Raw genomic sequence first — 27281 nt, 5'->3', positions numbered from 1 at the left:
ACTTCAATCTGATTGAAAACAACCAACTATCACGTTTAGTTACTTTATCTCATCAAGCCAGGTTAGTTTGCACTGCTTTTTCCCAGTAATAAATGCAAGCGTAATTAGAAAACTGTTTTTATTGACTCTGGTTATCTTTGTCTGGTAACACAGTTTGAGTTTCCGAAACACGTAACAAAAAAAAAACCATAACGAAATCAGAAAGGGGGCAGACACTTTTTACAGTACTGTATTCTTTGTAGTTTAACCATGGGTCCTATAACATCTACACAACTTTATATGTTATATCTGTTGGTCATCTTGAAGATGTTTGTTCTGGAATCATCTTCAACAAACCTTTGAGGCCTCCACAGAACAGCTGGATACATGTGGACTCTCTTTACTGATAAGGTGACCAGTCGGTTGGAAAGGATTTTATTTAGGGGTATCAGTGTAGAGAGCCCTGAATATTTACGCAATTTTGGATTTCTTTTTGTCCACATTTTTCAAACCATATACCGTTTCTTCCACTTCACAGTTATGCACTGCTTTGTGTTGGTCTATCACATAAACTAAACCATATGCTAAACCAATCAGTCCAATCGTTCCCAGCGCAACAGCAAATAAACACATGGAAATGAAGGAAGGAGGATAGACGACTGACTGAAACAATGGGAGGATGGTCTGGCCTGTGGATCTGGCGAGTGGAAGGTCAGTGGTTCAAGGTGGGAAAGAGGCTTTACAATATGAGACAGATAAGACGGAGCTATTTAAAACAGACATGAGAGGTAAACTTATTTGAGCATTGGGGAAGAGCTGGGATCGTCTCTCTTCCATCAATGAAACAATACACCATGATGCTCTTGATTATCATCAATCTTCTGCAGGAGGTTTTTGGACTTACAAGTACAGGTGAGTAAATCATTTATGTATTTCTCCCCAGATCAGAAGGTTTCTACAGTTATTTATCATGCTGTGAAGAGTTTATATCTTACCTGCTGTTTTTTTAATAATTGCTTCTGCTGCTGAACTAAATTACACAATTTCTTTAGCCTTGCTGTATATTATCTCGTACTGTCTTTGATGTACAACCTTCATAAAATGGCCAGTGTGTGCATATTTGTTGTATATGCCATTGAGATTAGAGTTTTTACTGTACAAAAACACATAGCTTTTTTTTCTCACTGACTTATTTTGAGCTATACCTTTCCGGTACAGGTTTAGGATTAAATGTCACATTTTTTTCTTTTATTAAATTTTGATGTTTAAATACATTTCCTAACTATTTTGTATGAGTGCTTTTTAAACTGTATGACTTGGGTCAGTTATTTATTTTTGATATGAACCTCATGGGCAGTTGCCCATGGCAACTTTATAAATGGGGGCGCACCAGACAAAGAATATAACTTAATATAACTTAAGAATATAACATTTATCCCTCATGTGCAGTCAGTAAAGACTTGGCACCCCCAAGTGAGAGCATTTTACATCAGTTTACAAATAATTTCTTGCATTTTAAATGTTTACTGAGCAGCAGAAAGAGGGGCTCCATTTCTGTAAGAACTGCCACTTTTTGGGTCATACAGGTCCTTCTCAAAATATTAGCATATTGTGATAAAGTTCATTATTTTCCATAATGTCATGATGAAAATTTAACATTCATATATTTTAGATTCATTGCACACTAACTGAAATATTTCAGGTCTTTTATTGTCTTAATACGGATGATTTTGGCATACAGCTCATGAAAACCCAAAATTCCTATCTCACAAAATTAGCATATTTCATCCGACCAATAAAAGAAAAGTGTTTTTAATACAAAAAACGTCAACCTTCAAATCATGTACAGTTATGCACTCAATACTTGGTCGGGAATCCTTTTGCAGAAATGACTGCTTCAATGCGGTGTGGCATGGAGGCAATCAACCTGTGGCACTGCTGAGGTCTTATGGAGGCCCAGGATGCTTCGATAGCGGCCTTTAGTTCATCCAGAGTGTTGGGTCTTGAGTCTCTCAACGTTCTCTTCACAATATCCCACAGATACTCTATGGGGTTCAGGTCAGGAGAGTTGGCAGGCTAATTGAGCACAGTGATACTATGGTCAGTAAACCATTTACCAGTGGTTTTGGCACTGTGAGCAGGTGCCAGGCCGTGCTGAAAAATGAAATCTTCATCTCCATAAAGCTTTTCAGCAGATGGAAGCATGAAGTGCTCCAAAATCTCCTGATAGCTAGCTGCATTGACCCTGCCCTTGATAAAACACAGTGGACCAACACCAGCAGCTGACACGGCACCCCAGACCATCACTGACTGTGGGTACTTGACACTGGACTTCTGGCATTTTGGCATTTCCTTCTCCCCAGTCTTCCTCCAGACTCTGGCACCTTGATTTCCGAATGACATGCAGAATTTGCTTTCATCCGAAAAAAGTACTTTGGACCACTGAGCAACAGTCCAGTGCTGCTTCTCTGTAGCCCAGGTCAGGCGCTTCTGCCGCTGTTTCAGGTTCAAAAGTGGCTTGACCTGGGGAATGCGGCACCTGTAGCCCATTTCCTGCACACGCCTGTGCACGGTGGCTCTGGGTGTTTCTACTCCAGACTCAGTCCACTGCTTCTGCAGGTCCCCCAAGGTCTGGAATCGGCCCTTCTCCACAATCTTCCTCAGGGTCCGGTCACCTCTTCTCGTTGTGCAGCGTTTTCTGCCACACTTTTTCCTTCCCACAGACTTCCCACTGAGGTGCCTTGATACAGCACTCTGGGAACAGCCTATTCATTCAGAAATTTCTTTCTGTGTCTTACCCTCTTGCTTGAGGGTGTCAATAGTGGCCTTCTGGACAGCAGTCAGGTCGGCAGTCTTACCCATGATTGGGGTTTTGAGTGATGAACCAGGCTGGGAGTTTTAAAGGCCTCAGGAATCGTTTGCAGGTGTTTAGAGTTAACTCGTTGATTCAGATGATTAGGTTCATAGCTCGTTTAGAGACCCTTTTAATGATATGCTAATTTTGTGAGATAGGAATTTTGGGTTTTCATGAGCTGTATGCCAAAATCATCCGTATTAAGACAATAAAAGACCTGAAATATTTCAGTTAGTGTGCAATGAATCTAAAATATATGAATGTTAAATTTTCATCATTACATTATGGAAAATAATGAACTTTATCACAATATGCTAATTTTTTGAGAAGGACCTGTATATTTTTGGTATCTGTCTACAAGCTTCTTTCAATAATTTGTTGGAACTTTGGTCCTTTTCTCCTAACAGAAGAGTTATAACCGAGTCAGACTTAAAGGCCACCTCACTCGCACACACTTTTTAAGTTCTGCCCACAAATTTTCTATTAGACTTTGATTAGGGCTTTGTGATGGCCACTCCTAAACGTTGACTTAGTTGTCCCAGGGCCACTTTGTAATGTTGCTGTATGTTTAGGATCATTGTCCATTTTGATTACATGTGAGCTCCAGTTTTAATTTCCTGGTTGATCTCTTGAGATGTTTCTTCAATATTTCTAAGTAATATTCTTTCCTGATGATGCCATCTATTTTCTGAAGTGCAATAGTCCCTTCTATAGCAAAACATCCACACATTGTGACCAGTCTTCAGCATTGGTGTCTTTGTCCATCAATGCATTGGAAAACTATAATCTGTCTCATCATTTAGCTTTCAAAGCTTCTTCTTTGCTGAGTGGCCTTTCAGTGCATGTCGGCACACGACTCATTTCACTGTGGATAATGACACTTTTCTACCACCTAGAGCTGGATACTTTTGTTCTGGCGAATAATTGCACATTTCACACCGAAACAGGTTAATCTCTGGGACACAGAAACTGTCTCCTTCCTGAGCAGTGGCTGTTTGTTGTGGGTATCTCTTTCTGACATCTTGTCTGATTTCTATTCATTTCCATGATGTCACACACGGAAGCAGAGTGTTAGAGGTCTTGCCTTAAAATACATCTACAGGCGTGCCTCCAGTTAACTTAGATGTTATGAATTTAGCAATTAGAAGCCTACAACCAAGACATTGCAGCATCATCTGAGCTTTCACAAACTGTTTCAAGGCATAGCCATCTTGGTAATGTAAACTTCTGATTTTGAAGAAAGTAGTAAAACAATATCTCTCTCCCTCATCTGGTATTTAATAAATAAGAATACATTTTTGGATCCTATCTGAGTTAAAGCAGGAAAATATCTGATTTAAAGTCAGACAGTGAGGAAAGGTAAATAATGTGTATTTTTGTACAGGTGATGTAACAATATGCTTTTAACTTTATTTCTCAGCATTTCTTATGATGATGTATTTTCCAGCCCCTTTTTCTTTTTTTTTTTGCTGTGGATTTAAAGGTGTTGAATGAGTCTAGTCTAGCACTGTAGTGCTTTATGTGGATTAAACCACATAGCCCGTCATCCCTGTAATAGATGAACATGTTCTCCAGTGCAACCAGATCTTATTGCAGATGCTAGGAACACATACAAAACTCCATCTGTATATTATCAATACCTAACCTTAAATAAAAATAAGTCACAAATAGATAAATAAAGCAAAATAAATACTACTCTGACTCATCATCCCTGGTCTGGCTCCAAACAAAGTTGTTCAGGCCCCATCTGGAAGATTTAGCGCTCACATTAGCATTCACCCACATGAGTCAGCTCTGGCCTTGGCGCCTTCTGTGCTGCTGGAACTGTAGCGCTGTGAGTCAGTCAGGTGGGTTTGGGGGGACGGTTGTTAATGTTATAGAGTATTTTTATTGCACCGGGAGATTGATGAGATGAATTGTCTGGGAGGGATGGCTGCATGTATAGTGTATGAATTCATCCTAAAATGGTTGTGTTGTTTGTTCCTCCCGACAGGATGTCGGAACAAACATCTCAGAGGTCAATTTTTTCTATCAGACACAAAAAAATATAAACACACAGACTACATACTGAAACTTAAAGTTTGAATGAAATCCCCACATCACAAATGTTTACTGTAAGCTTTTCAGTGCTTGCAAAATATCATAGCTTTTTGTGTGATGGACCAACATAGTGTCACATAACTGTTAGTAGAGGCAAAGGGATAAATGGTTTTCAAATTATTTTAACACATAAAAGTGTGTCAGCCATAAGTATTCAGCCCCCTATACCCGGCTACTTCTAAATAACATCTAGTTCAACCGAATGCCTTCAGAGGTCACCTAAACAGTACGTCCACTGGTGTGTAATTAAAACACTGAGTAAATCCAGTTGTTCTGTGAAGGCATGAGAGAGTTGTTAAAGAACATTAGTGAACCATCAAACCCACCAGACAACTTAGTTATGAATCTGTGAAGAAGCTCAAAGCAGGGTTAACTATAAAAAATCCAAGCTTTGACCATCTCACAGAGCATCATGTGAAAACGGAGAGAGTATGGCACAACTGCAAACCTACTGTGACATGGCCTTCCACCTAAACTGACACACAGGAAAAGGAGAACAGTATTTAGAGAAGATGCTAAGAGGCTCATGGTAACTCTGGAGGAGCTGCAGAGATCTACAACTCAGGGGGGGAAATTATTAGTCAGAATCTATAGAAATTTGACATTTGGCAAGTAGAAGTCCGATTTTCATCCACAAGCCATGGTCAGATGTGACCAAAGTGTTTTGGTCTACTTGCAAAATGTTGGTAACTTTGCAGAGAGGAAACCTTGTGGTGGCAGCATCAGGCTGTAGGGATGCTTTTCTTCAGCAGGACAGGGAATCTGGTCAGAGTTCATAGGAAGATGAATGGAGTCAAATACAAAGTCTAAATCTCTAGTCCAGGATGGAGGTTTATCTTCCAGCAGAATAACAACTCTAAACATGCAGCTAGAGCGACAAAGGAATGGTTAAGATCAAAGCATATTTATGTGTTAGGATGGCCCAGTCAAAGTCTCGACCTAAATCCAATAGATGTCAGATGTTCACAGATGCTCTCTATCAAATGTTGCTCAGCTTAAGCTATTTTGCAAAGAAGAATAGGCAAAAGACATTTGTTTTTTAACATGCAAAGCGTATAAAAAACAAGCTTTTCAGATTTGTATCAGTCAAGCATTATTTGAAAATCAAGTATCATTTTCCTTACCCTTATAGACACAATTGGGCACTACCTTTTGCTGGTCCATCATATAAAATCTCAGGAAATTTCCTTAAAGTTTCTGGTTGTGACACAATAAGTGACACAATAAAACTGCTTGAATACTTTTGCAAGGCACGGTACTTGAGAGGTCACCTTTTTCATGAGGAGCTAAGAATGGTAAAAATAAATACTTTGTACAGTAAAACAAATTTGTGTTATCAATGTTATCAGCTCACCTGTTTCCTGCCTTCATCTCATCTCTGAGGATGTTGAACAGATCAACCTGCTGCTGTTTCTCCAGCCCTTTTACATATTCACTAAGAGTCTCACTCTCGCCTGCATTACCTAGGCCTTCATGTCTTCTTTGTTTTCCATGTGCTACTTAATTATTGTGCTGAGGGGGCGGGAAGTGGAGAGAAACTATAAACTCTTCTGCTAAACTTTGTGTACTTCTTCCACTCGGTTGTTTTTAGCTGTGCCGACCAGAGACAACACCAACAGACATTGCAGAACAAAGTGCTCTGTGTTGACAGCTCATTGGCTTTTACCTCAGTTACACCTGACCCTGCGTTACTATTTATCTTGGTAATACAAAGGCTGATCCAACTGAGCAGGACAGATCGTTTAGAGGAATCTTGTAATGTTTGCTGTTGGCAAAGCAGAGACTCTTAAAACCTGCACTAAACTACGGATGCATATCAATAATTTCGAATAACATTAACATTTTAATTTATTTCAATAATTCAAATTATGAAACTCAGATACAGTAGATGTGTTCCACACTGACTGATATATTTTAAGCCTTCATGAAACATGCATTGCTTGTTGCTTGTGCACCTTCTATGATCCACACTTTTTCTTCCACTCAACGTTTCATGAAAATGCTTGGATACAGTAGTTTGTGTTGCCAGCTTCTTTAGCAAAGACCTTTACATGACTCAGTGTCAGTGACTGCCAGACAGTCGTCAAGTCAGCTGTCTTCCCCGTGATTGTGTAAGTAATTACAAGGCCACATCATAAAATATTTTGTGATTTTCTGAAAGCAGTGTTTTAGGTTTTCGTTCATCCTCTAAATTAACAGGAATAAACACTTGAAATTCACTCTGTATATAAGGAATCTATATAATACATGAGGTTTAGTACTTGAACTGAATCAATGAAAAACCTTAATGGATATGTTCAAATGTATTAAGATTCACCAGTAATTAATGGAGTGAACATCATAGCTAAGGTGTCCATCAGGTTTCACATGAAGCAAAATTAAACTGACATATTTTCTCACTAATACAGATTTTCCCCATCCAGCTGTAATGGAGCTAAATTAAAGTTCAGTTGTGCCCCCCAGTACTCACAGCACTGGAAAACTACCGTTAGGCTGAGAGAAGGATCATTAGAGTCAGCCAAGAGTAAAAGCTAATGGGTGTGAGGTGTAGGCAGCAGGACCATGTTTCTGAGTTTCTGGGAGTTTCACCTCTGGAGGTGGTGAAAAATGAGGCTTTTTATTAGATTGTTTATTATTCAGTTCTTCCAGAGTGCACCCAGGATAGATCACCAGATGACCACATGAATAAAAAAAATACATGCTAAATACAAAACAGCAGGGCTGTCTTCAAAAAGGTTTCAAAGGGTTGGTCTGATGGGGGCCTCTGGGGATTTTAGGTTAAAGGTAAGGGGCAAGCAGCCTTGATATATGGATCAACAGGTCTATTAATAGAACAATGGATATTATTTCCAATACAAATCAATATCATTAAGAAAGTAAAGAACTGCCTTTTATTGTTTATTTCTTTTAACAGATCACAAACTTGTCTTTTTAAGAATCTATAATCAATGTGGAATGATTTTGTCTGTATATTGTGTTTCTGCAGGCAGTTCTCATGCACAAAAAAAGGATGAAATATGCTCCCTTTGTGTTTTCAGAAATAAAATAGCTGTCATAAATCTAAGACTGGGTCTGAAATTATCTCTGTTCATTGTAATAATAATAATATAGTTTGGGATTGACCAGTTACTAACTTCAGTGTAATTAGCAAGCTGCACGTCTAACAGTGTTTTCACTTTGGACAACCCATCAGGTTGCTTCCTTCCCATTGACTGCAGCACCAGAAAATGTAAGATTTTTTCTCCCACAGTGATTGTGGCTCCCACACAAGCCTGCCTCGCCCTGGGCAGTGAGCCAGATCTGCTATAACAATAACCCCCCTGGGTGGAAAAGTGTTCCTGCATTCCTTAATGTCTTACTTTAAGTGACACAAAGTGGCTCTAGGCAGTATTATTTCAGACTCTCATAAAGTTTTTCAAAGTTTCTGCCCAGACCTTGTCTGTTTTCTGACGTTGTACATCCCCCCTTCTCAGCTCTCGACCCCTGCTCTGCCTACATCAGTTTGAATGAACCCTGGAGGAACTCAGATTTCCACGTCAACCAGTCATCCAACTTGCCCTTGTGTGACAGCCACATGTCTGGGGAGTGGTACCGCTTTACAGGCATGGCTGGGGATGCAATGCCCACCTTCTGCATCCCTGGGAACCACTGTGGCACCCACGCCCCCATTTGGCTCAATGGCAGCCACCCACAGCTCCATGAGGGGATTGTGACCCTGCCTGTCTGTGCCAGCTTCAACAACAACTGCTGCCAGTGGAACGCCAGCATAGATGTGAAGGCCTGTCCTGGAGGATACTTTGTCTATCGCCTGCCCAGGCCCTCTGTCTGCTTCCATGTTTACTGTGGTCGTAAGAGAGCATGTCAGATGTTGTCCAGAATCCTTCATTAGGAGGAACCTTCACTTTGTCTGATGTTGTTTTTGTGTTTGTTTTGTGCAGATTTCTATGATATCTGTGATGAGATTGACTGCACAGGTCCCAGATGTCCAGAGCCAGAGTGCCGTTGTGCGCCTGGAACTGTCGTGGGACCAGACAGACAGACGTGCTTGGGTAAGACAAGCGAGGCGGAGGAAGAGAGAGGACAGATAAACTGTGCAGAAGGCAGAGATAAACCAGGGGACACTGAGGACAGATGAACAGGAAATGTTTGAGGAAAAACAATAAGAATCATATTTAATTTTTGATCAGCTTCCATCTTTTATGACAAACTCCTCCAAGTTTTTGAACATGCTGCTTGTTTTTCTGTCTAACTCAGATAACACTTTTGACTTAATGTAATGATCATATTGAACGGTCAGTTTCTTTCATCACTGAAAAAGTAGCATAATTTACAAAAACCTTGCTTTTTTGCTAACTTTTAGTCTTTTTCATACATAATTCCTGCAAAAAAGCTTAAACTTTTATTCATTTTAAAAATTGGTTTTAATGCATTGCTACTAAGACAGTTTAGTTTGATTAATTTTACTTGAACCCCTCGGCAGAAATCTATATTTAATCTGAGATGCAGTTCTGGTCAGAAGTTTAACTCATCATGAATGCCATATTAATTTCAAGCTTTTAATAATTTTTTAAGCTATTCTTTTTCAACAAAGTTATGATGACACAAAAACAACTTCAATAATATTTTAAACAGACATTTGTTTGTTAAAGTTTTAATCTATAGTGGATTTTCTGTAAGTCACAAGGGGTCTAAGTTTAAACACATAGGCTAAAATGTCTATATTCCCCCCCAATAATATTTGGATAACTGTTTCTTAGCAAGTAAAAGAAAACAAAATTTTTTTAGAGCCATCAACAAGGTCCTGGCACAATTCTGGCTGGATATTTGACCGATATTCTTATCAGAAAAGGTGACGTTTGTTTAATTGATTGTTTTCTAGTAAGGACTCAGCTTTTAAGCATAAGGTTTATATAGGGTTGAGGTCGGGGCCAGTCCAGAAGCTTAATGTCTGCCTCCTTTCTTTATTTCAAAACCAGTTGTGATGTGTGTTTATGTGTGATGTATCAAAACAGCTAAGTCTGTCCAAGTTTTAATTATGTAAATGTTAATTTGAGGTGTAGTGGAGGACTTTGGAGGTAGTCCCTTTTCCATATTGCACAGACGCTCAGCACGATGTGTTCACTGGCATGCCTAACATTTAGTACCGTACTCAGATTCAGAGTCATGCTTTATTGTCCCCAAAGGACAATTTGCCTTCACAGTCTGTTCCAACATTTACATAAACATACTGTGCAGTTAAAGAGGAGGACATGACAAAATTAAGACAATGTTGTAGTCAGCTGAGCTGAGTGGTGTTAGCATGCAAGCTCTAAGCATTGTTTACATTTTCATAGCACAAATCCAGCACATTGTCCTTTCTGGTTGGAACATCAACAAACTATTGGAAGGAAGGCATGATACCCATGCAGGTGTTCAAATCCCCCAGGATAAACAGTGGAGCGTCCGGGTATTTAGCCAGCATAGCATTAGTACTGTGGCCTGCTAGCTCTGCTGTTGGAGCTTGGCGGGATGTAATACTGAACACCAATGTTGGTACGGTGTTCAAAGGTCTAAAGGCCTCAACTTCACTTCAATTCCATTTAATTCAATTTATTTATATAGCGCCAATTTACAACACATGTTGTCTCAAGGCACTTTACAAAGTCAGTTCAATTGAATCATACAGATGGCAAGCCGGGTACATACATTCCAATTAATCCTGACTATCAAACAATGCAGTCAGATTCAGTTTATTATTCAAATTGGTTAACATGTTTTTATATTTAAGGAAACCCAGCAGATTACATTGAGTCAGAGACTTGCAGCATTCACTCCTCCTAGAGGAGCATGTACAGTGGACAGCCGCTTGCATTGATTTTGCAGCAATCCCTCACACTGAGCATGTTATGATTTGGGTTTTTTTGGAGTGTTTGGTTTTTTGTTTTTCTCTTATTTTGTTCTCACAGTTGAGTGTTGAATCCTGCTTCTGTTTATTGTTTTAGAGGTGGTGCTTTGGTTGTTTGCTTAGGTCTGGTTTCTTGTGATTGTTGTATTCAGTTCATAGTGCTTTCTGGTTTATGTTCTGTTACAGTCATGTTTCTTGGGTTTGATTATGTACTTGTAGTATTTAGTTTCAGCCATGTTTTGTGTTTACTCCTTCCCATAATATGCCTGGCAATCAGCTTCATTTGGTCTGCCTGCACCATGCAATCAGTCCCCCTGTTTCACCTGCACAATGCTCCATACATACACCACCATTCTGTTCATTCTTCATGGAAACATCACTGTTCACATAGTTCATGGTTCATTGTTCACGGCAAGCCTGTTTTTTCTGTCTGTCAATGCCTGCTTCTGCCCAATCTGTGAGCAAGTTTGTTACCAATAAAGCCTGTTACTCACTGAAACTCAGCCCCTTCGTCTGCATTCTGGGTTTCACCACCACACTACATCGCCTTGACAGAGCATCCATGTAGCTCAGGATAGCCTAAGCCACTCTGACTATAAGCTTTATCAAAAAAGAAAGTTTTAAGCCTAGTCTTCAAAGCAGACAAGGTGTCTGCCTCACGGACTAAAACTGTGAGCTGGTTCCACGGGAGAGGAATCTGATAACTAAAGATCTGCCTCTCATTCTACATTAACTAACTTGATTCCCCCAAATGTAAATTTTGCAACTTTTGCTATGTAGCTCAGTCTTTGTTACGTCTAGCCATAAAATGTTTCTCCAGAAGGCAGTTGAATTGTCCATGTGGGAAGCAGCAAATCATATATGTATGTATGTAGGTGTTGTTTGAGGTGTATTTTAATCCATTTTCCCTGCAACACTTCTTTTTATTGCAAGTCCAGGGAAATGTAAAAGTGGCTTCACAGTGGGTGACACTGCTGTTCTAGCTTATTATAGACTTGAATCTTGTTTGTTCCTGAGATCACAAACATGCATTTAAACTGGTTGAGGAATACATAAAGCGAGCTGGGATGAAACTTCTGGAATGGCCCAGAACTCAACCCTCATAAAAATGTATGAACTAAGCCTTAAAGGCCAGTCTGTGCAAGAAAAACACTTTAAAACAGATCAACTAGTTCTGATTACAGAACTGGTCAAATATCGAGTACACACTTTGCCAGAAACTTATTAAGCAGCTCCAAAAGACATGTGGTTTCTTTGCACCTCAAGGGACATACTGTATAACCAAATACTGGAAATACTTTTTGCCTCTTAGTATTAAATTCAAACCAATGCAATCTTGTGCACCTGATTGAGGTTGAATATTATATGATCATTCCGTCCTGAAAAAAAGGAAAGGATTTAAATGCATCAATAAACCTTCATGCACATTATGAGAGAAGGTACACTTCTGACCGGAACTTTATGAGATTTGGTGGTGAGAGTGAGGGTGAAGTAAAGCTTTTCCTTTTATGACTTGAGAAGTTCATTTTGCAGGTTTCTTTGGACAGCAAAAGAATGCAGCAATTTTCCTTAGTTTTATTTTTATGCCAAAGAGGAGCTTTTTTATTTGCTCTTCAGCCAACATATGGGCAGTTCCCATACTTTGATAGTATTATAATACAAGGAAATACCTAGCTTTTGTCTATATAATCTTCCTGTTTTTTTCCTTTTAGTATGGTAATTGTGAAAGATAGGGAGGTACTATTTGTTTAACAGTTTTTCACCAGAAATTAGCCCTGTTAAGGTAAATAGGGTCTAATAATTTTGCAAAAGTTCTAAAGCCTTGCTAAAAATAACAAAAAATGTAAAAAAAACTTGGATTAAAGGCCATACCAATGCACAAGTTTACATTATTAACTCTGACACTTTTTCAGATGCATCCATTTAAAAAGTTCGTATAGGGTCTGAATCTCTATTAACCTAACACAGTATGAATAAGTGTAATGTCCTCTGATGTCATGCAGAAGGTTTATGCGTCTGTCTGTCGGTGTGGTACCTTATTATGAGGGACATGCCAGTGTGGGGGAGTCCATAAACCTACAAACTGCCATTTTCTCATCAGTCACTCATGTACCCAATCAAGCTTTCTTGAAATGACTTTCCCCATCCTGCACTTCCACATTACTCTTCACTCTTATTTCATCCGTCATTATTTCTTTACCGGCCCTTTCAGCATTATAAGCTCCATTTTAAAATCCATCAATCATTGTCCTCCCTGAAAAATGAAATGAATTGCCTGGAGGTGATAAACTCCAGCCATGTGCAGCTTGGTGGATTAAAACAAGACTCATCTGATGATAGTATCTGACAGTAGACTCTGTATCTTCTGTTTTCAGATGTAAATGAATGCGATAAGGAAAATGGTGGCTGTGCAGAGGTGTGCGTGAACACTAAGGGCTCCAGGCGTTGTGAGTGTAGGCAGGGCCGCGTGCTGGATGAGGATGGACGCAACTGCAGAGGTATATGGCACTTCATTCTATGTTGTACAGACTGAGATAATGAAACAGGAAGCAACTTTGCATACTTGCTACTTTCCTTGTTCCCTGGCCCTGTGCAGAGATTGCAGGCTGCCACATCAACAATGGAGGATGCAGCCATGACTGCTCCCAGATGGTGGGCTCCTATCAGTGCTATTGTCCCCGAGGGCTGGAGCTGGGAGAAGATAAAAGCACATGCCAGGGTGGGTGTCTGTGTGTGAAGCACATACTTTTATTCATTTCCAGAGGTCTTACATAAAGAAAAGTATTTATAATGTTAATAACAATTAAATAAGGCTTGTTATTAAGTGTTTATTGACTATGTTTGAGAAAAATGTGGTACCAGCCTTATTAGGCTTTATGCTTTTGGGAGTTTTAGGTATAACCGCACATAAGATTAGTTTCTAGAACTTACCATGTGCTTTCCTAATAAGTTTTGAAAAAATGTCCCACACTATAACACACTTTATATCAGAGCCCGGTTCCTAAAAGTACCCAATAAGTTTGAGGAAGGTACCCAGTAAATTCCATAACAGTTTGAGGAAAATACCTTACCATGTTACCTCATAATACAGCCCAGTATCTGGTAGGTTCTGGGAAATAAAACCATTAAGTGTTATACATTTTCCAGGAAAGGTCCTGGTAAGTTCTGAATAAGTACAAAAATTAATGTTTATGAAAGTTCCAAGAAAGTACTTTATAAGTTCTTAAAAGTACCTCTAAGGTTTTGGGAATATGACCAGTATGTTCCAGGAGAGTTACAATAAAGTGCCAGATTTATACTGAGAAAATAACAGGTAAGTTAAATGAAAAGTACTGGGTACATTCCAGGAAATAACTTACACTGAGCTACAGTTCCATGAAAGTAACTAGTAAGATTAGGAAAAACAAGTTTCAGTACAACTTTCAGGAAAATATTTGGTTAGTTTTGGGAAGATGACCAGTAATTCCAAGAAAGTTCATGGGAAGTATGAGGCAAGTTCTGGAATGGTTACCAATGAACTTCAGGTAAGTTCTAACATAGAGCCTGGTAAGTTCCAGAAATTACACAGTAAGGTCTGGGAAAGTTCAAGAAAACAATCTCTATGTTATGGGAAAGTATAGTTTGTATTATGTATATATTTGAATGATTTTATGTCATTTTCGGGAACAATGACAACCTGTCATTCCTTTCGTTCTCATGCCCAGTGCCAGTCCAGTGTGATCCCAGCTTGATTACCGTGTCAGTTCCTAAAGACCTTGTTGGAGGACTGGAGCTTTCTCTGTCCAACTCGTCTTGCCGAGGAGTTTCCAATGGCACCCACATCAATCTGAGCTTCAGCCTCAAGACCTGCGGCACGGTGGTGGAGGTAAGCTGCTTTCCTCTATACTCTGAGAGTAAACAGGGTTCACTGTGAAAGCTAATAAAAGGTTTGATGAAAAGAGCTGTTTCTTTCAGAGCGAGCTCTTGAAAGGTCCCTAACTGAAAACAGCATTTAAGTGAAGTATATGTTTTCTCCCAGGTGACAGAAAACAAGATAGTTGGGACCAACCTGGTGACGGGCCTCCCCAGGAGCAGCCCCAGCAGCAGTAGAGACTTAATAGTCCGGACCAGCAAATTATTGCTCCCAGTGACATGTGAGTTCCCCAGGGAGTACCAGGTGTCGGACGGGTACCAGGCAACTCTGCGTGGCTCAGCCCTGGAGCTGGAAAGCCACAGTGAGGGGGTTTTCAGGTTCAACTTGGAGCTGTTCAAGAACGCTGAGTTTTCAGAGCCCTACCGCAGCCCACCTCAGCTCCACCTGCATGACTCCCTGTTCTTTGGGGTGGAGCCAAAGGAGAGAGTGGATGGCCTGTCTGTGCTGGTGGAGAGCTGTTATGCTACTCCGGGGCCCAAAGCTGACCAGGCCTTGAAATATTACCTCATCAAAGATGGGTGAATATTATCTTTCATGCTGCTTGATTTCCAAACCTAATGCAAATGCATTCAGTGAAACAAACTAAAAACATGTTTCTGTTAGCCTCCATTATCTAAAGACAGAAACTCTACTCTGTATCCAGTTTGCATTTACATGTATCTTTGTATGTATGATGTAATTTTCACAAGAAATAATTACTTCACAGAAAGAGATGTGCCTTTATATTATAAGTTTAGCATTTCACAAACTGCTAAACTTTAGCTGAAAAAAAACTGCACTTTATAAGCTCAAGTATTAAATCAAAGAGAATACATTAACCACTTGAACGCCAGATCTGTGCTATTTTATTTGTGTTAATGAAACCTCAGATAGTCAATAAATTCAAATGTTAAACTACACTATACATACTGCATGTGCATAGAAGAGAACAGATCGAAAACAGCAGATCTGGGTCCTTTGATTTCTGTCTGATCAGATGTGCATTTGGTCCTGCAACAGTTGCAGACCCAGCTGTAGTTTCACCAAACCTTTACTCTGTGTCTGACAGCTGCAGTATAGAAAACCCACACTCCTTCAAAGCAAAGTCAAATGAAAGACACACACTTTCACATACTCTGGCGAATGTGGAGCAAAAACATGAAAGCTGGAGCTAGAAAAATTCAAAGTCCTATCACTTTTAAGTTTCTTTACTGGCACCAGTAGTGCTGGATAATTTATTTATTTTTCTGGTAACTTAAAATGCAGAGAATTTTATTGGCACCCTTGGTAAAAATGTGCAAAAAGCCTTAAAATAGATCCATCCTTTATTGCAGTATCATACTCTCAACCTGTGCTTACTGTCAGAGAACTGCTGCAAATAGCACCTTTGGATCACCAAGTCTCAATAACAATTGTTACTATCTTCATGCCAGCCAGTTGTTTGGGAGTAATGCCAACAAAGCCTTTTCTGTTCTACCATTACACATGTGAAGTTTGCTGCTTTGTTCATATGAGAAAAAGATTGAGCTTTTCAGCAACAAACACTCCAATTGGGTTTTGATTGAAACAAAGAATGAATATGTGGGAATTAACCTCATTCCCACTATCCAGTATGGTGAAGGATCTGTAATCCTGACGGCCTGTTTCCCTTCCAAAGGCCGTGGCAGCCCTGTTAGGGTGCCTGTTGTCATAAACTATCATAAAAATCTGGTGGAAAAATCAACTTGGGATGTAGTTGGGTTTTTCAACGGGATAATGAAAAAATATCATAAATGCCTGGGCAAATCATCACAGAAAAGGTTAAGTCAATTCAACTCATTTCATCCAGTTGTATTTATATAGGGCCAATTCATAACATGTCATCTCAAGGCACTTTAGATGACATGTTACCCACACACAGAATCAACCGTCCATCGCCAACATTGTTCCCAGACCTAAACCTTATAGAAAACCGGTGGTGTGAGCTCAGAATAAAAGTGCATAATAATGCTCCAATCCAGGACTTATGTGTTCTGATCCAATGCCAATATCTGATTTTAAATATCTGCAGATATTTCCTGATTCAGAGAGCTTTTTGTGAAACATTTAATTTAGTTTTCTTTCTGGCGTTTTATAAGCTAATATAAATAAACCATACAGGTCCTGTCAGCTACAGTGCTGCAAATTTACTTGCAAGCCTTCAACCGTACTTATATTTATCAGGTTGATAATAATATAATAGATCTCAGAACAATCCTCTCATGCCTGTAAAAAAAATGAAGCCACTTTTTAGAGCTTTTTAAATCTTACCAGTTTTAGTATGACTCTTTAGTTTTATTGGGTTGCAATATATATATTTAGGAATTGGGGTCCATATATCCGTAAAACTAAAGTTGATAAAAGCTGCTACATCCAGTGATAAAATCCCTCTGTCTCAAATATTTTTGTAGTGAACTTTCATTAATTATTCTTGAGTGCCTCCAGAACCATGTATGTATTTGAGGAATTCTTAGAACTAACACCAGACTTCCTAGTAAAACATTATAACTATGTTTTAGTCATTCTATTTACTGTTTTTACAATCTGTCTTTAGTGATTAGCCCAGTTAGCACTGTTAACATTGCTAACTGTGACAGCAGTCTTTCTCTCTAATTAACAGATTGTAAATAAATTGATTGATTCCTACCTTGTCTTCCAACAAGCTGCCAACATTTTCAAATATTTTATACTCTGTGACACATAGAAGTAAAAGAAATACGTAAAGTAAAATAAAATAAAGCATCTTTCTCTGTTTTTATGTAGCCTTACTATTATCTGCTGCATCTCATTGTTGCTCCTCAGTATAGCATAGAGTTATAGTACTGAGTTTATCTTAGAGTATTTTCCTCACTTTTTTACTGTGGCAATCTGACATAACTTCTACTGCTAAATGAATTCACAAACTTCTATCTTGTATATTTTCTTTATTAACCTAAAATGTATCAGAAGAAAGGGATTGATTATTTTATTCAAAGGAGCAAGAATGATTTTGGCTGACAACTTAAAGTAAAAAGAAATTTAAATATGACCTTAAGCAACACAAGACCATGGTGTCTGTTATGGTGGCTTCAGCCCGATATCCAGTCCAAGAATGACGTCAGTATCTGGACCGAGTCTGATTTTGGAGAGCTTGGCCGCATCTCAAGACCATAACTCAGACCAAGCAGTCTAAAGAGGTTGTGCTTAGAAAAATTGTCAAAAGCCCTCTCTCTGTAGGCTCCAACCTGCGGTTAGAGAAAACTATACTACTTTAAGAGAACTGTAATAGTTCCTGTTAATGCAGTGAACAGTATGTCACTGTAGAGTCAGTGGTTTACAACATAAAAATACTGTATTCTCAGCTATTCTGTAGTCTGTAATTTGTTTGCAACATATTACTGCAGATTTGCAATGTATTCTGGGAAAATTATGATCTATGACAGTAGGATTAACTAACTATAGTAAACTGACCAGTACTCCATCACGAAATGAAATAGGCTGCTGCTCTTGACTTATTTTGGGGCCTCTCACTTTAGCTCTTTGGTTTTGTTATCTCTTTTTAATGACATTTTGCAACGTTCTAGTTCCTAAGTGGATAATAAAGCCAGAGCCTGTCATACAGAAAAGTTTAAAGATTTTGTTCATTCGCAGAAGGGAAGCAGGTTAGAAGCAGACAAGATTTATGCTAACAGAAGTGTGTTGTGTTCAAATTGTCCAAATCAGATCTATGTTTTATCTATACAGGAAGTACAGCAGGTTAACTGGTTTAGCAAAGGAAGGTGGGAATGTTTGGGACTGTCTCATATTTACAGATCAGATAAAAGCATAAGAATAGTCTTTCAGTTGTTTTTCTCAAATCTGTGCCTCAGAGATTTAGTTGTGTGTGTTTTTTCTCTTTAATCTGTGGTAAAACTACAATTAATGATGAGGTCCATATGATGCTGGATCCTCAGTTTGTTCTAGCTGCTTCAGCCTTGCCTGGCCCATCTTGTCCAATACATTGACCCGTTGATCTTAACATTTGTGAGATGTGTACTGTTCAGATTTTGTAATGCAATCTAGAGGGTATTTCAAGAGTTTTACTGCAAACATCAGTCTCAATCTGAGCCCCTTGTTTCCACATTATATGACTTTTGGGTAATATATAATTTGCTAAGTAAAGTCATTAACTTTCTGACGGCATATTATATGGATTGAAAAGGCCATTCGGTGTTGTTAGCTGTTCTTTTTGCCATGCTGTCACAATATTTCGGCTTCCTTAATTTATTTTAAGCATGTAACTTGGCATGACGCACATTTACAAAAGGTCACAGACTGAAATGCAACTGCTCCTTATGGAGGAACGTACTCTCACAGAAGCCTAGTTGATTTTAATTGGTGTTGACTTGATATGTAACATTTTACACGTAATTTTCCAATGATCCCTTAGAGTTTATTACATTATTGTGAACATTTAATAATAAATGTTTTCCATTTCAGCTAAGTTTTCATGTTTTTCAATAATAATTGCTCTAGGTTGTGCCGTACAACAATAACATTAACCACATTAATCATTTACAGCAGCTTATACTGTATTTTATACAAAAAGCAGCTGTTTGATTTTACAGTAAAGTTGTTTCACTTTTTTTTTGTTTTACAGTACTGATGCTCTAAAGTACAACAATTTAACATTAATTGTACTTTTAAAAATAAAATACAGGATCTTCTGGATAATTATTGCCAGTAAGCTACTGTTATTTTAAAAATATACAATTTGCACTGAGGATTTTTCTAAAGTTTTCAGTGGAAGATTATGCTTCTGTAATAAAAGTTTTTGCATATTGTTACGAGGGGTACCAACAAATTTGTCTGTATTTATTTGATATATGTGTGTTTTATGAAATTAGGAAGCTAATGTTGATTAACTGACTTAGAGACACATATGGATGAGTGGGTGCTGTGGTAAAACATCCATTGCTTTTGTTTTTCTCACTTTCGCACTCAGATGCATCTCAGACGAAACGGTGACACAGTGTTCATCAAAGGACCAGCTCTCCAAGCATTACCAGGTTCCTGTCTTCAAATTCATTGGCAAGGACAACCGAGTACGTAAATGTAGCATGCTGGGAGCCAGCTGGTGAATGTGTAAGGGTTCATATCTGAGTTGCTCTCTACGGTCAAGACAGACAGCAATGAATTACAAGTAGGAAATGCTCTGTGATGCAATTTGTCTCCAAACAATATGGCCTCCTGTTTTTACAGCAAGTGTTCCTCCACTGCCGGGTGTTGGTGTGTGGGGAAGGAGACACCCGCTGCGCCCAGCACTGTCGTGGACGTGTGCGACGGGAGATCTGGATTAGGGACGATCAGGAAAAGCAAACATTGAACACGGGACCTATCTACATCCTGGAATAGATGGGAGTCAGCACATAAATTACACTTGCAAATGAGGTGACCATTTCAGTTTATTTGGTGGATAAAACTCCAAATACATGCAGACATACAGTCCATTGCACTGTCCCTTTAAAGTCCTACACACATAAATACGCATACACACAAAACACATAATTTACTTAGCTTCAGTGTCTCACAGCTATACTACTGACATTATAATGATTGACAATCACATTATAAACCTGATGGCTTGCCCACGGTATGGCAGAAGCGTGTCACTTTTAAAGCATTTTCTCTGGCTTGATTGCAGCTTTGAGACTCAGAGTGGTTTAAATTTCATAACCTTATTAACTTGGAAAACACTTGGAACTTCAGTAGATGCATTTTCACTCATTTGCTGAGATTAATCAAAGCTTTGGGAGTATCTCACACATTACGGCGTCACAGCAAAGAGATATGAGTACAGCTTTTCATGGTAATAATGCACATGGTTCATCACTCTGGAAGCTAATCTAAATGTAATCTTGTCATGTACACTCAAATTAGTTGAAAATGTATTCATGTGAAGTAAAAATAACTTAAAAATAAAGCATTAACTGTTATAGGCATTAGACTTAGCATTTGAGCTCCGTAGAGAATTTCACCTTAGTTATTATCTTGAAATTTCCATCTAGAGGAAATTAATCTCAACACAACATCCTTCTCATCTTCATATAAGGTGTTCTGTTTGGAGTCATCAAGTAATTTATGGTAACGAAGTCATGGAGGCCCAAATTTGACCTACAATTAGGAGGTAAATATGCATAAGCAATTAATTCAGATTCTGAAGGCCATCTTCAGACAGCTGATATCTGTTTGGACCCTTATTATTAAATCTTATGATCCATTGAATATCGCAATTACAGCTTTTTACATTTGTCATTTTTGAATCTTAAAGGGGTAGTTCAGAATGTGTAGAGATTCTGTTGGTGGGGTAAGACAGATAATATCTTACCTGCTTAACTCCCTTGTGTCTTTTTTCAGTATAAATCCAGATTAGCTGGTCCAGCATAGTGAAGCTAACAGCTAGAGACCAAAGTGCACTCCATTCATCTGAAAACAACTCCAATCTCAAAATGTCACAGGGGTTTATGCTAACACTATTTTATGAATCTTTAAACTGCCATCACATTTGCATTTGATATTAGTTATTTTTAGAGAAACCAACAATTATTTAGACAGGAAATGAAGGTAGGAGGTGGTGCACCACCAATGATCTTCCTAAGTATAAAATGTGAAACTCTTCCACTGTGATATAAAAGTAAAGCGGCCAAAAAGGCACCCGTATGTTCTTGTCTTTCTTGAGCCCAGAAGATTTTGTCGAAAATTGATATTTTTAGGGAATGGGTTTGCACATTTTGTCTAAACAAAGATGTTGAATACCCGGTTTGGTTAGCTCAGTTTACAAACCAACCACCTCTCAAACATTTTTAGGAGTCAACAGATGTCTTTATGTAGGCGCTTTGTCACATTTCACTCAGAGGACATGAACTTTTTTGTACTTTTTTATAAATTTTACTCAGAGGGAGATCATATCCATGCGAAACAGCGCTAGATTAGTAGCCTGCACTTTCATAGGACACCCTTGTTGAGTTTGTTGCTGTTTTCTCCACCAGATAACTTTTGTGTTCCTATGCTAAGGATATACAGGTGAATGCTGCCGTCCTTATCAATACGCCTCATCAGCTGATCGTAAGTCTGGAGGGACGTTTTAAAACTAGACCTGGATAAGCACAGGAAGTACAACCTTTGATGCAGGAGCATAACTGAAAGCTTGTCGCAAAAATTCAAACGTTTACCACCTTCTTGGTAGACTTAGAGCTGACTGCAAGTCTCAGCTAACCATTGTCACAGCCTGCAGCATGGGTTTGCTAACTGTCCTGTTATATCCAGAACACCTTATGGGGAAGACTTCAACCCACACTCTACATTTGTTGAAAGTGATGCATATTGACTGCTACTAGCAATGTTATTGTCTGACTACCAGATGGCACTCTAACAGATTTGAACATAGTTGCTACAGGTGAAACCTTCTCGCCTGAAGCAACTTGCCTCGTCATGTGTGACAGTTTTCAGGTATAGTACTGTAAAGAATAACCTTGGAAAATGTACTAATAGAAAAAAAAATGTCCCTGTTGTGCAATATTTTATTTAGATTTTTTTTTAATTACCAAAATATTTTCACATAGTAATTTATTAATCATCATATACTATGAGTGTTTTCATATTAACTTAAGGTATGGTGTAAATTGGAAAACAGTGATAAGTTTAACGGCGACCTCTTGTGAAAATGTGGACTGTTAATGCCATGGATACAATGTTGAACAATGATACATTTTTATTTTAAAGTGCTTGCAAAAATCAGCTAAAATATTGGCACCCCAGCTAGCTAGCCATTAGCACTCCATAGCTCCGAAGATTTAAGCACTTTGCCAGATACTTGCTGTGAAATATGACACCTTTTCACTATGGGAACTCAAACTGTTATTGATAATAACTTCAGTCTTTTGTTTAAATGAACTTCGTTTAAATAAAACTCAAATACCCCTTTAAAGTTTCATCAAATAGTGTTAACATAAAAAGCTATGTGGTATTTTGAAGACTGAGACTGTTTTAAGACAGTGGGATTCTGTTTTAGTCTCGGCCGTTTTCAGGCTAGCCGTTAGCTTCAGCCTCTGGAATAAACTAATATGGATTTATGCTCAATGAAGATGCCAAAAGTTAATAACTGCTTATAGCCTTCTGAACTATTCCTTTGAGAGGGCTCTTATGAGAAGGTTCCTCTCTCAATAAAAGCTTATAAATGTAGCAGTGTATTATGGAAATATCAATGACTCTGTTGTCTTGTTATCAGAGAAGTTGACCACAGTGTTCTGTCACAGTTCATCCCTCTCCTCTCCCTCGCAGATACATGCTGCCCTCTGGCTGTTCATGTAAGGCCTGCAGCCCAGAGTCCACACTGTGTTGTAGAGGGCGTCTGCCATAGATTCACAAGCTGATAGAAGGAAAATACATAAATGATTTTTGTAACTCTTAAGCACATGTTAAATTCCTGGTGGTTACTTTAATAAACAAAAGCAACGTTTTGCAGGATTCTCACCTTGTACTTTGGACACAAACCCCAGGCTCTTCTTCAGGTCAGAACAAATGTCAAGGAGGCACGAGCGAAACTTGGCATCACAGTCATACTTGTTCACGCCGCAAGTGTCATAGCACACATCCAGCTGGTTACAGCACCTTGTCATTGCAGGGATTCCCACGTCAAACTGTTGTAAGAAATAACTGTGTGTCAACATAGTTCACTAATGAACAAAGGTATTGTTGTGGTTACATAACGTGGTTTTGGGCTGTTGGTGCTATGAGCAGGCCACCTACAGCAGCATTCACCTGGAATCCCACCAGAGAGGAGCTGCAGCCGTTGGGTTCTTGATGTTTGTAGCCAGGCCGAGGAAGTGGGAGTTCTCCTGTGGAAGCAGGGAGGCTCCATTAGACTCTTGAACTTACAAGCACTTTTTGTCACATTGAACCTCAGACCTGTGTTTAATTTGGAATTTTATGTGATAGATTGACACAAAATAGAACGTTATTTTTATGATACATCGTAATTAAAGTTAATTTCAAATAAAAGTCTTAATAGTGTGGCGCCCGCTCGTATTCAGCCCTCTATTACTCTGATTTCCCAAAATAAAAATCTGACCTACTGCCTTTAGAAGTCACATAATTAGTAAATGAAGACCAGCTGTGTGTGACTTAACATCTCAGTCTGAATACAGTGGTTCTGTGAAGGCCTTAGAGGCAAAATCCTTTTGAGAACATCTACTCTTATTGCACAACTGATCTTGTATAAATCGAAATGTTCCGTGGAGGCCTCAGAGATTTGTTAGAGAACATTAGTGAACAAGCACATTCCCAGTCAAAGATTTACACTAAACCTCTGAAGTCAGATGTCATGCAACTTCTGTTTGAGGGCATATGCACTGATTGCATAACAGAAATGACCCATGCTCTTTAACAAATGTTTTTCTTTATTCAAAAGGCCAAAGAACAAACCATGTTGAATATGTCCTATATATAATATCCTTTGGGATTAATAAAGTATTTTTGAATTGAATTGAATGTGTGAGTAAAATACATCATAAAAACAGCAGGTTTTGGCACCAAAACTAATACGAAGTAAATGCGCAAGATATATCCTTACCATATCTGCAACGGTACTGACAGACACCGTTGTGTCCCCCAACCAGCTCCACCAGGGAGTCGAAGTATCCATGCACGGTTTGGAAACTATCTCTAATGGAGTTGAGGCTCCAGCTGCTTGCATCTTCTTGTGCCTGGGGTTTATTTAAGGCCCTGTTGGTCTGGACTGGCCTGATCTCATTGGTCTCCTCCTCAGATGGAGGTTGCTCCTGGGTAACAGTTTTCTTTGCAAGAGCTTCTATAGCAGCATGGTCTTCATCGTGTTTATCTCTGGCTGTGTCTGTCTCTCTGGCTTGGACCTCCACTTCAGGTAGGTCAGACCCCTGGTTATCTGCTGCAGATATTTTGTCCCCAAAAGCAGAATCTAGAGGAGCAGCCTGAGTGACAACAGCAGCAGCCTCCCCCTCATCATTGGCTTCAGTCTGGTAGTAGCCTAAAGTTGCACACATGCCCATTAACGCACAGAGGAGGATCAGGGCCACAGTCCGGAGCAACATGTTGTTCAGCTGGCTACAATCAAGCAGAGGTAGATCTCCACCAAGTGAGGTGTCTTCAGTCAAGTTACAAAAGAAAGAAAGAGCTCAGACATTGAGAGACAACATAAAGCTCAGTTCTCACTGACTCTGTTAGCCTGAATGCAGACTTTGACCTCTGATTAGGTTCTTGCCGACAGCAAGGCACTCTGTCATATCAGGGGTAAAGGTCTGAGCATATCAGCACATAGAGAGGCTACTTAAAATCAGCTAATGCGTAAATATTTGCTAATGCTTCAAAACATCAACGATCATCAGCTGTTAGCCACAAAATTATAACTTGATTTTTACAACTCAAGTAACATGGAAACATGAGAAAAGGAGGAGGAGGAGCCCAACCCCCCCCCCAAACACACACACACACACACACATACACACACACACACCCATGACCTTTCTCAAGACTTCACAAACCTCAAACTATCTACTGGTTATGATAAAGGTCACAGACTGACAACTCAGCATAGAATAAAAACGGAGTTATCATTTCCATTGGAGAAACAGGACGTTTTTTAGTTTGATTGTTTTAAGAACAGCTTCAAGTTTAACTATAGCTATAATAAAAAAAACAGGAGTGAAATAAAGCTGAAAACTACAAAACATGAACACAGAGTAAAGCCGCTGAGGGTATTTTGCTTTTTTGCAGACCGTTAGATTTGTCCAGTATGGGACTTTTGTCATGTTACCCTGCTGCCCTCTTGTGGTTGTAAGTATAATTGCATCAACATGTTCTTGCCAGAACAATAATTTGTTCACGTGTTTCCATACAGAATATATCGATAAAATGCTTCAATGTTCAACATTGCTTTCTCAGGTTTTTATATGTATTATGGCTTAATTTGCTGGTAATAACACTGCTAAATGTGTCTGCTTTGGCTAATAAAACAACACGGAAACTGACAAATTTACTCCCTAACCTCTAAATCTCTGACTCATTAAAAAACAATAGACACTGTAAAAAATTTTCACTATCCATGCATGAATTTAAAAACAAATTAATGCCACATAGTTTAATCTATTCATGACGAAAAGTTATTTGTTTGAACTAAGAACTAAAAATAATGTTAAAATAAAGAATGATTTTTCACTTGAAACGTGATTACCTTAATAAATTATTTAAATTTTTATTTTTTAATTATTTCTATGCAGTAACTTCTGACTTTAATGAACAATTTTTAAATTTGGATAAAGATAACCTGAGTTAACACAACATACAATTTCTAAATAATTGTTAAAAAGAAAAAAATGTATCCAAACTAACCTGACCCCATGTGAAAAAAGTAATTGCCGCCCTCCTCCCCCTTGTTAAAGGTCTGTAGAATAAAGAAATCCCTTCAATAGAACCGACTGAAAACATTAAGTAGGCTAAAAGATCTCAAAAAACAACATATTATGTGACAATCTCAAGTCAATGACATCTATCAGTTTGAAAGGGTTACCAAGTAATTTCTCGAGCTTCCAGACTCCAGTGAACCACATTAACAAATTATCCTGGAGAGGAGAAAGGAACCTAGAACAGCATCTAAGGAACTGAAGGTCTCACCTCAGTTAAAGGCAGTGTCCATGAATAAACAATAAGAAAGAGGTTGGGTAAAAATTGGATCAGTGTAAGAGTGAAAAGCACTGATGTACAAAAGAACAGAAAGACCCGTCTCACGTTAGCCAAAAATCATTACTTTTGGGAAAATATTCTCTGAATTGAAAAGTGGAACCTTCTGGAAGGTGTTTGTTGGGGATCTTTTTCCACCTGGCACAAAACTAAAAGAGCAATTCAGAAAAAGAACATCAACCCGACAGTCAAACATTGTTTTGGTGGATGTGTGATGGTCTGGGGCTGCTTTGTTGCTTCAGGACCTGGAAGACTTGCTGTAAGTGATGGAACCATTTCTGCTGTCTCCCATAGAGTCCTGAGGGAAAATATCAGTTCATGACCTTAAGTACAAGCAGATTTGGATTCTGCAGCAGGACAATGCTCTGTAGCACACCAGCAAGCCCACCTCTGAATGTCTTAAAAAAATAAAGAAAAAAGGGTTGTGGAGTGCCCTAGTAAAAATTTGGACTTGAAGACAATTGAGATCCTGTGGCATGCTCTCAAGCAAGCCATTCATGTTTAAAAATCCTCTCAGGTGGCTGAATTAAGTGAGTTCTGCAAAGAAGACTGGGCCAAAGAAACATGAAAAAGTGATTGCAAGTTATTGCAAAAGCAGTTGTTGCTGCTTTGTGTGGCGCAAGCAGTTATTATGTTAGAAGGGAGTCACTTTTTCACATAGGGCGAGGTGGGTGTGAATAGCTTTTCCCCTAAATACATGAAACCATTATTAAAAACTGCATTTTGTTTATACTCTACGTCTAATATTAAAATTTGCTTGAAGATCTGAAAAAAATGAAGATTTGAGACAAAAAACAAAAACAGCACTGTATTCAAAACCCTGA

The 27281-nt window shown here is 38.8% G+C and overlaps 2 protein-coding genes across 4 annotated transcripts; one reads left to right on the top strand and one right to left on the bottom strand.

Moving 5' to 3' along the window:
- The first annotated feature begins 729 nt into the window (after positions 1 to 729).
- On the top strand, positions 730 to 20687 carry oit3 (oncoprotein induced transcript 3). Of its 2 annotated transcripts, none has more exons than XM_047351411.1 (9): positions 730 to 891; positions 8407 to 8781; positions 8872 to 8982; positions 13193 to 13315; positions 13414 to 13536; positions 14522 to 14682; positions 14836 to 15248; positions 19691 to 19830; positions 19948 to 20190. In XM_047351411.1, exons 1-8 carry the CDS (start codon positions 819 to 821, stop codon positions 19824 to 19826), a joined length of 1515 nt encoding a protein of 504 aa, XP_047207367.1. In that variant the 5' UTR covers positions 730 to 818; the 3' UTR covers positions 19827 to 19830; positions 19948 to 20190. The 2 variants fall into 2 exon arrangements, with proteins under 2 accessions (XP_047207367.1, XP_047207366.1); XM_047351410.1 differs by having other exon boundaries at positions 732 to 891; positions 19691 to 19790; positions 19948 to 20687.
- On the bottom strand, positions 20133 to 27127 carry pla2g12b (phospholipase A2, group XIIB). Of its 2 annotated transcripts, none has more exons than XM_047351414.1 (4): positions 24317 to 27127; positions 23494 to 23582; positions 23219 to 23384; positions 20133 to 23113 (listed from the first exon to the last, which is right to left on the bottom strand). In XM_047351414.1, exons 1-4 carry the CDS (start codon positions 24810 to 24812, stop codon positions 22995 to 22997), a joined length of 870 nt encoding a protein of 289 aa, XP_047207370.1. In that variant the 5' UTR covers positions 24813 to 27127; the 3' UTR covers positions 20133 to 22994. The 2 variants fall into 2 exon arrangements, with proteins under 2 accessions (XP_047207370.1, XP_047207371.1); XM_047351415.1 differs by having other exon boundaries at positions 23506 to 23582.
- Positions 27128 to 27281: the final 154 nt, after the last annotated feature.

The sequence above is a fragment of the Girardinichthys multiradiatus genome, chromosome 22 (assembly GCF_021462225.1).
Source record: "Girardinichthys multiradiatus isolate DD_20200921_A chromosome 22, DD_fGirMul_XY1, whole genome shotgun sequence".
Taxonomy (NCBI): Eukaryota; Metazoa; Chordata; class Actinopteri; order Cyprinodontiformes; family Goodeidae; genus Girardinichthys; species Girardinichthys multiradiatus.
This window is presented reverse-complemented; position numbering and strand designations above follow the sequence as displayed.

What these genes read in the sequence shown, in the direction of transcription:
- oit3 (XM_047351410.1), top strand. Translation starts at nt 819, where the DNA reads ATGAAACAATACACCATGATGCTCTTGATTATCATCAATCTTCTGCAG. An exon ending in TTTTGGACTTACAAGTACAG is followed by an intron (nt 892 to 8,406) that starts GTGAGTAAATCA and finishes CCCCCTTCTCAG; the next exon opens with CTCTCGACCCCTGCTCTGCC. An exon ending in TATTACCTCATCAAAGATGG is followed by an intron (nt 15,249 to 19,690) that starts GTGAATATTATC and finishes TTTCGCACTCAG; the next exon opens with ATGCATCTCAGACGAAACGG.
- pla2g12b (XM_047351414.1), bottom strand. Translation starts at nt 24,812, where the DNA reads ATGTTGCTCCGGACTGTGGCCCTGATCCTCCTCTGTGCGTTAATGGGC. An exon ending in TCAGTACCGTTGCAGATATG is followed by an intron (nt 23,583 to 24,316) that starts GTAAGGATATAT and finishes CTGCTTCCACAG; the next exon opens with GAGAACTCCCACTTCCTCGG. An exon ending in GTTTGTGTCCAAAGTACAAG is followed by an intron (nt 23,114 to 23,218) that starts GTGAGAATCCTG and finishes TCCTTCTATCAG; the next exon opens with CTTGTGAATCTATGGCAGAC.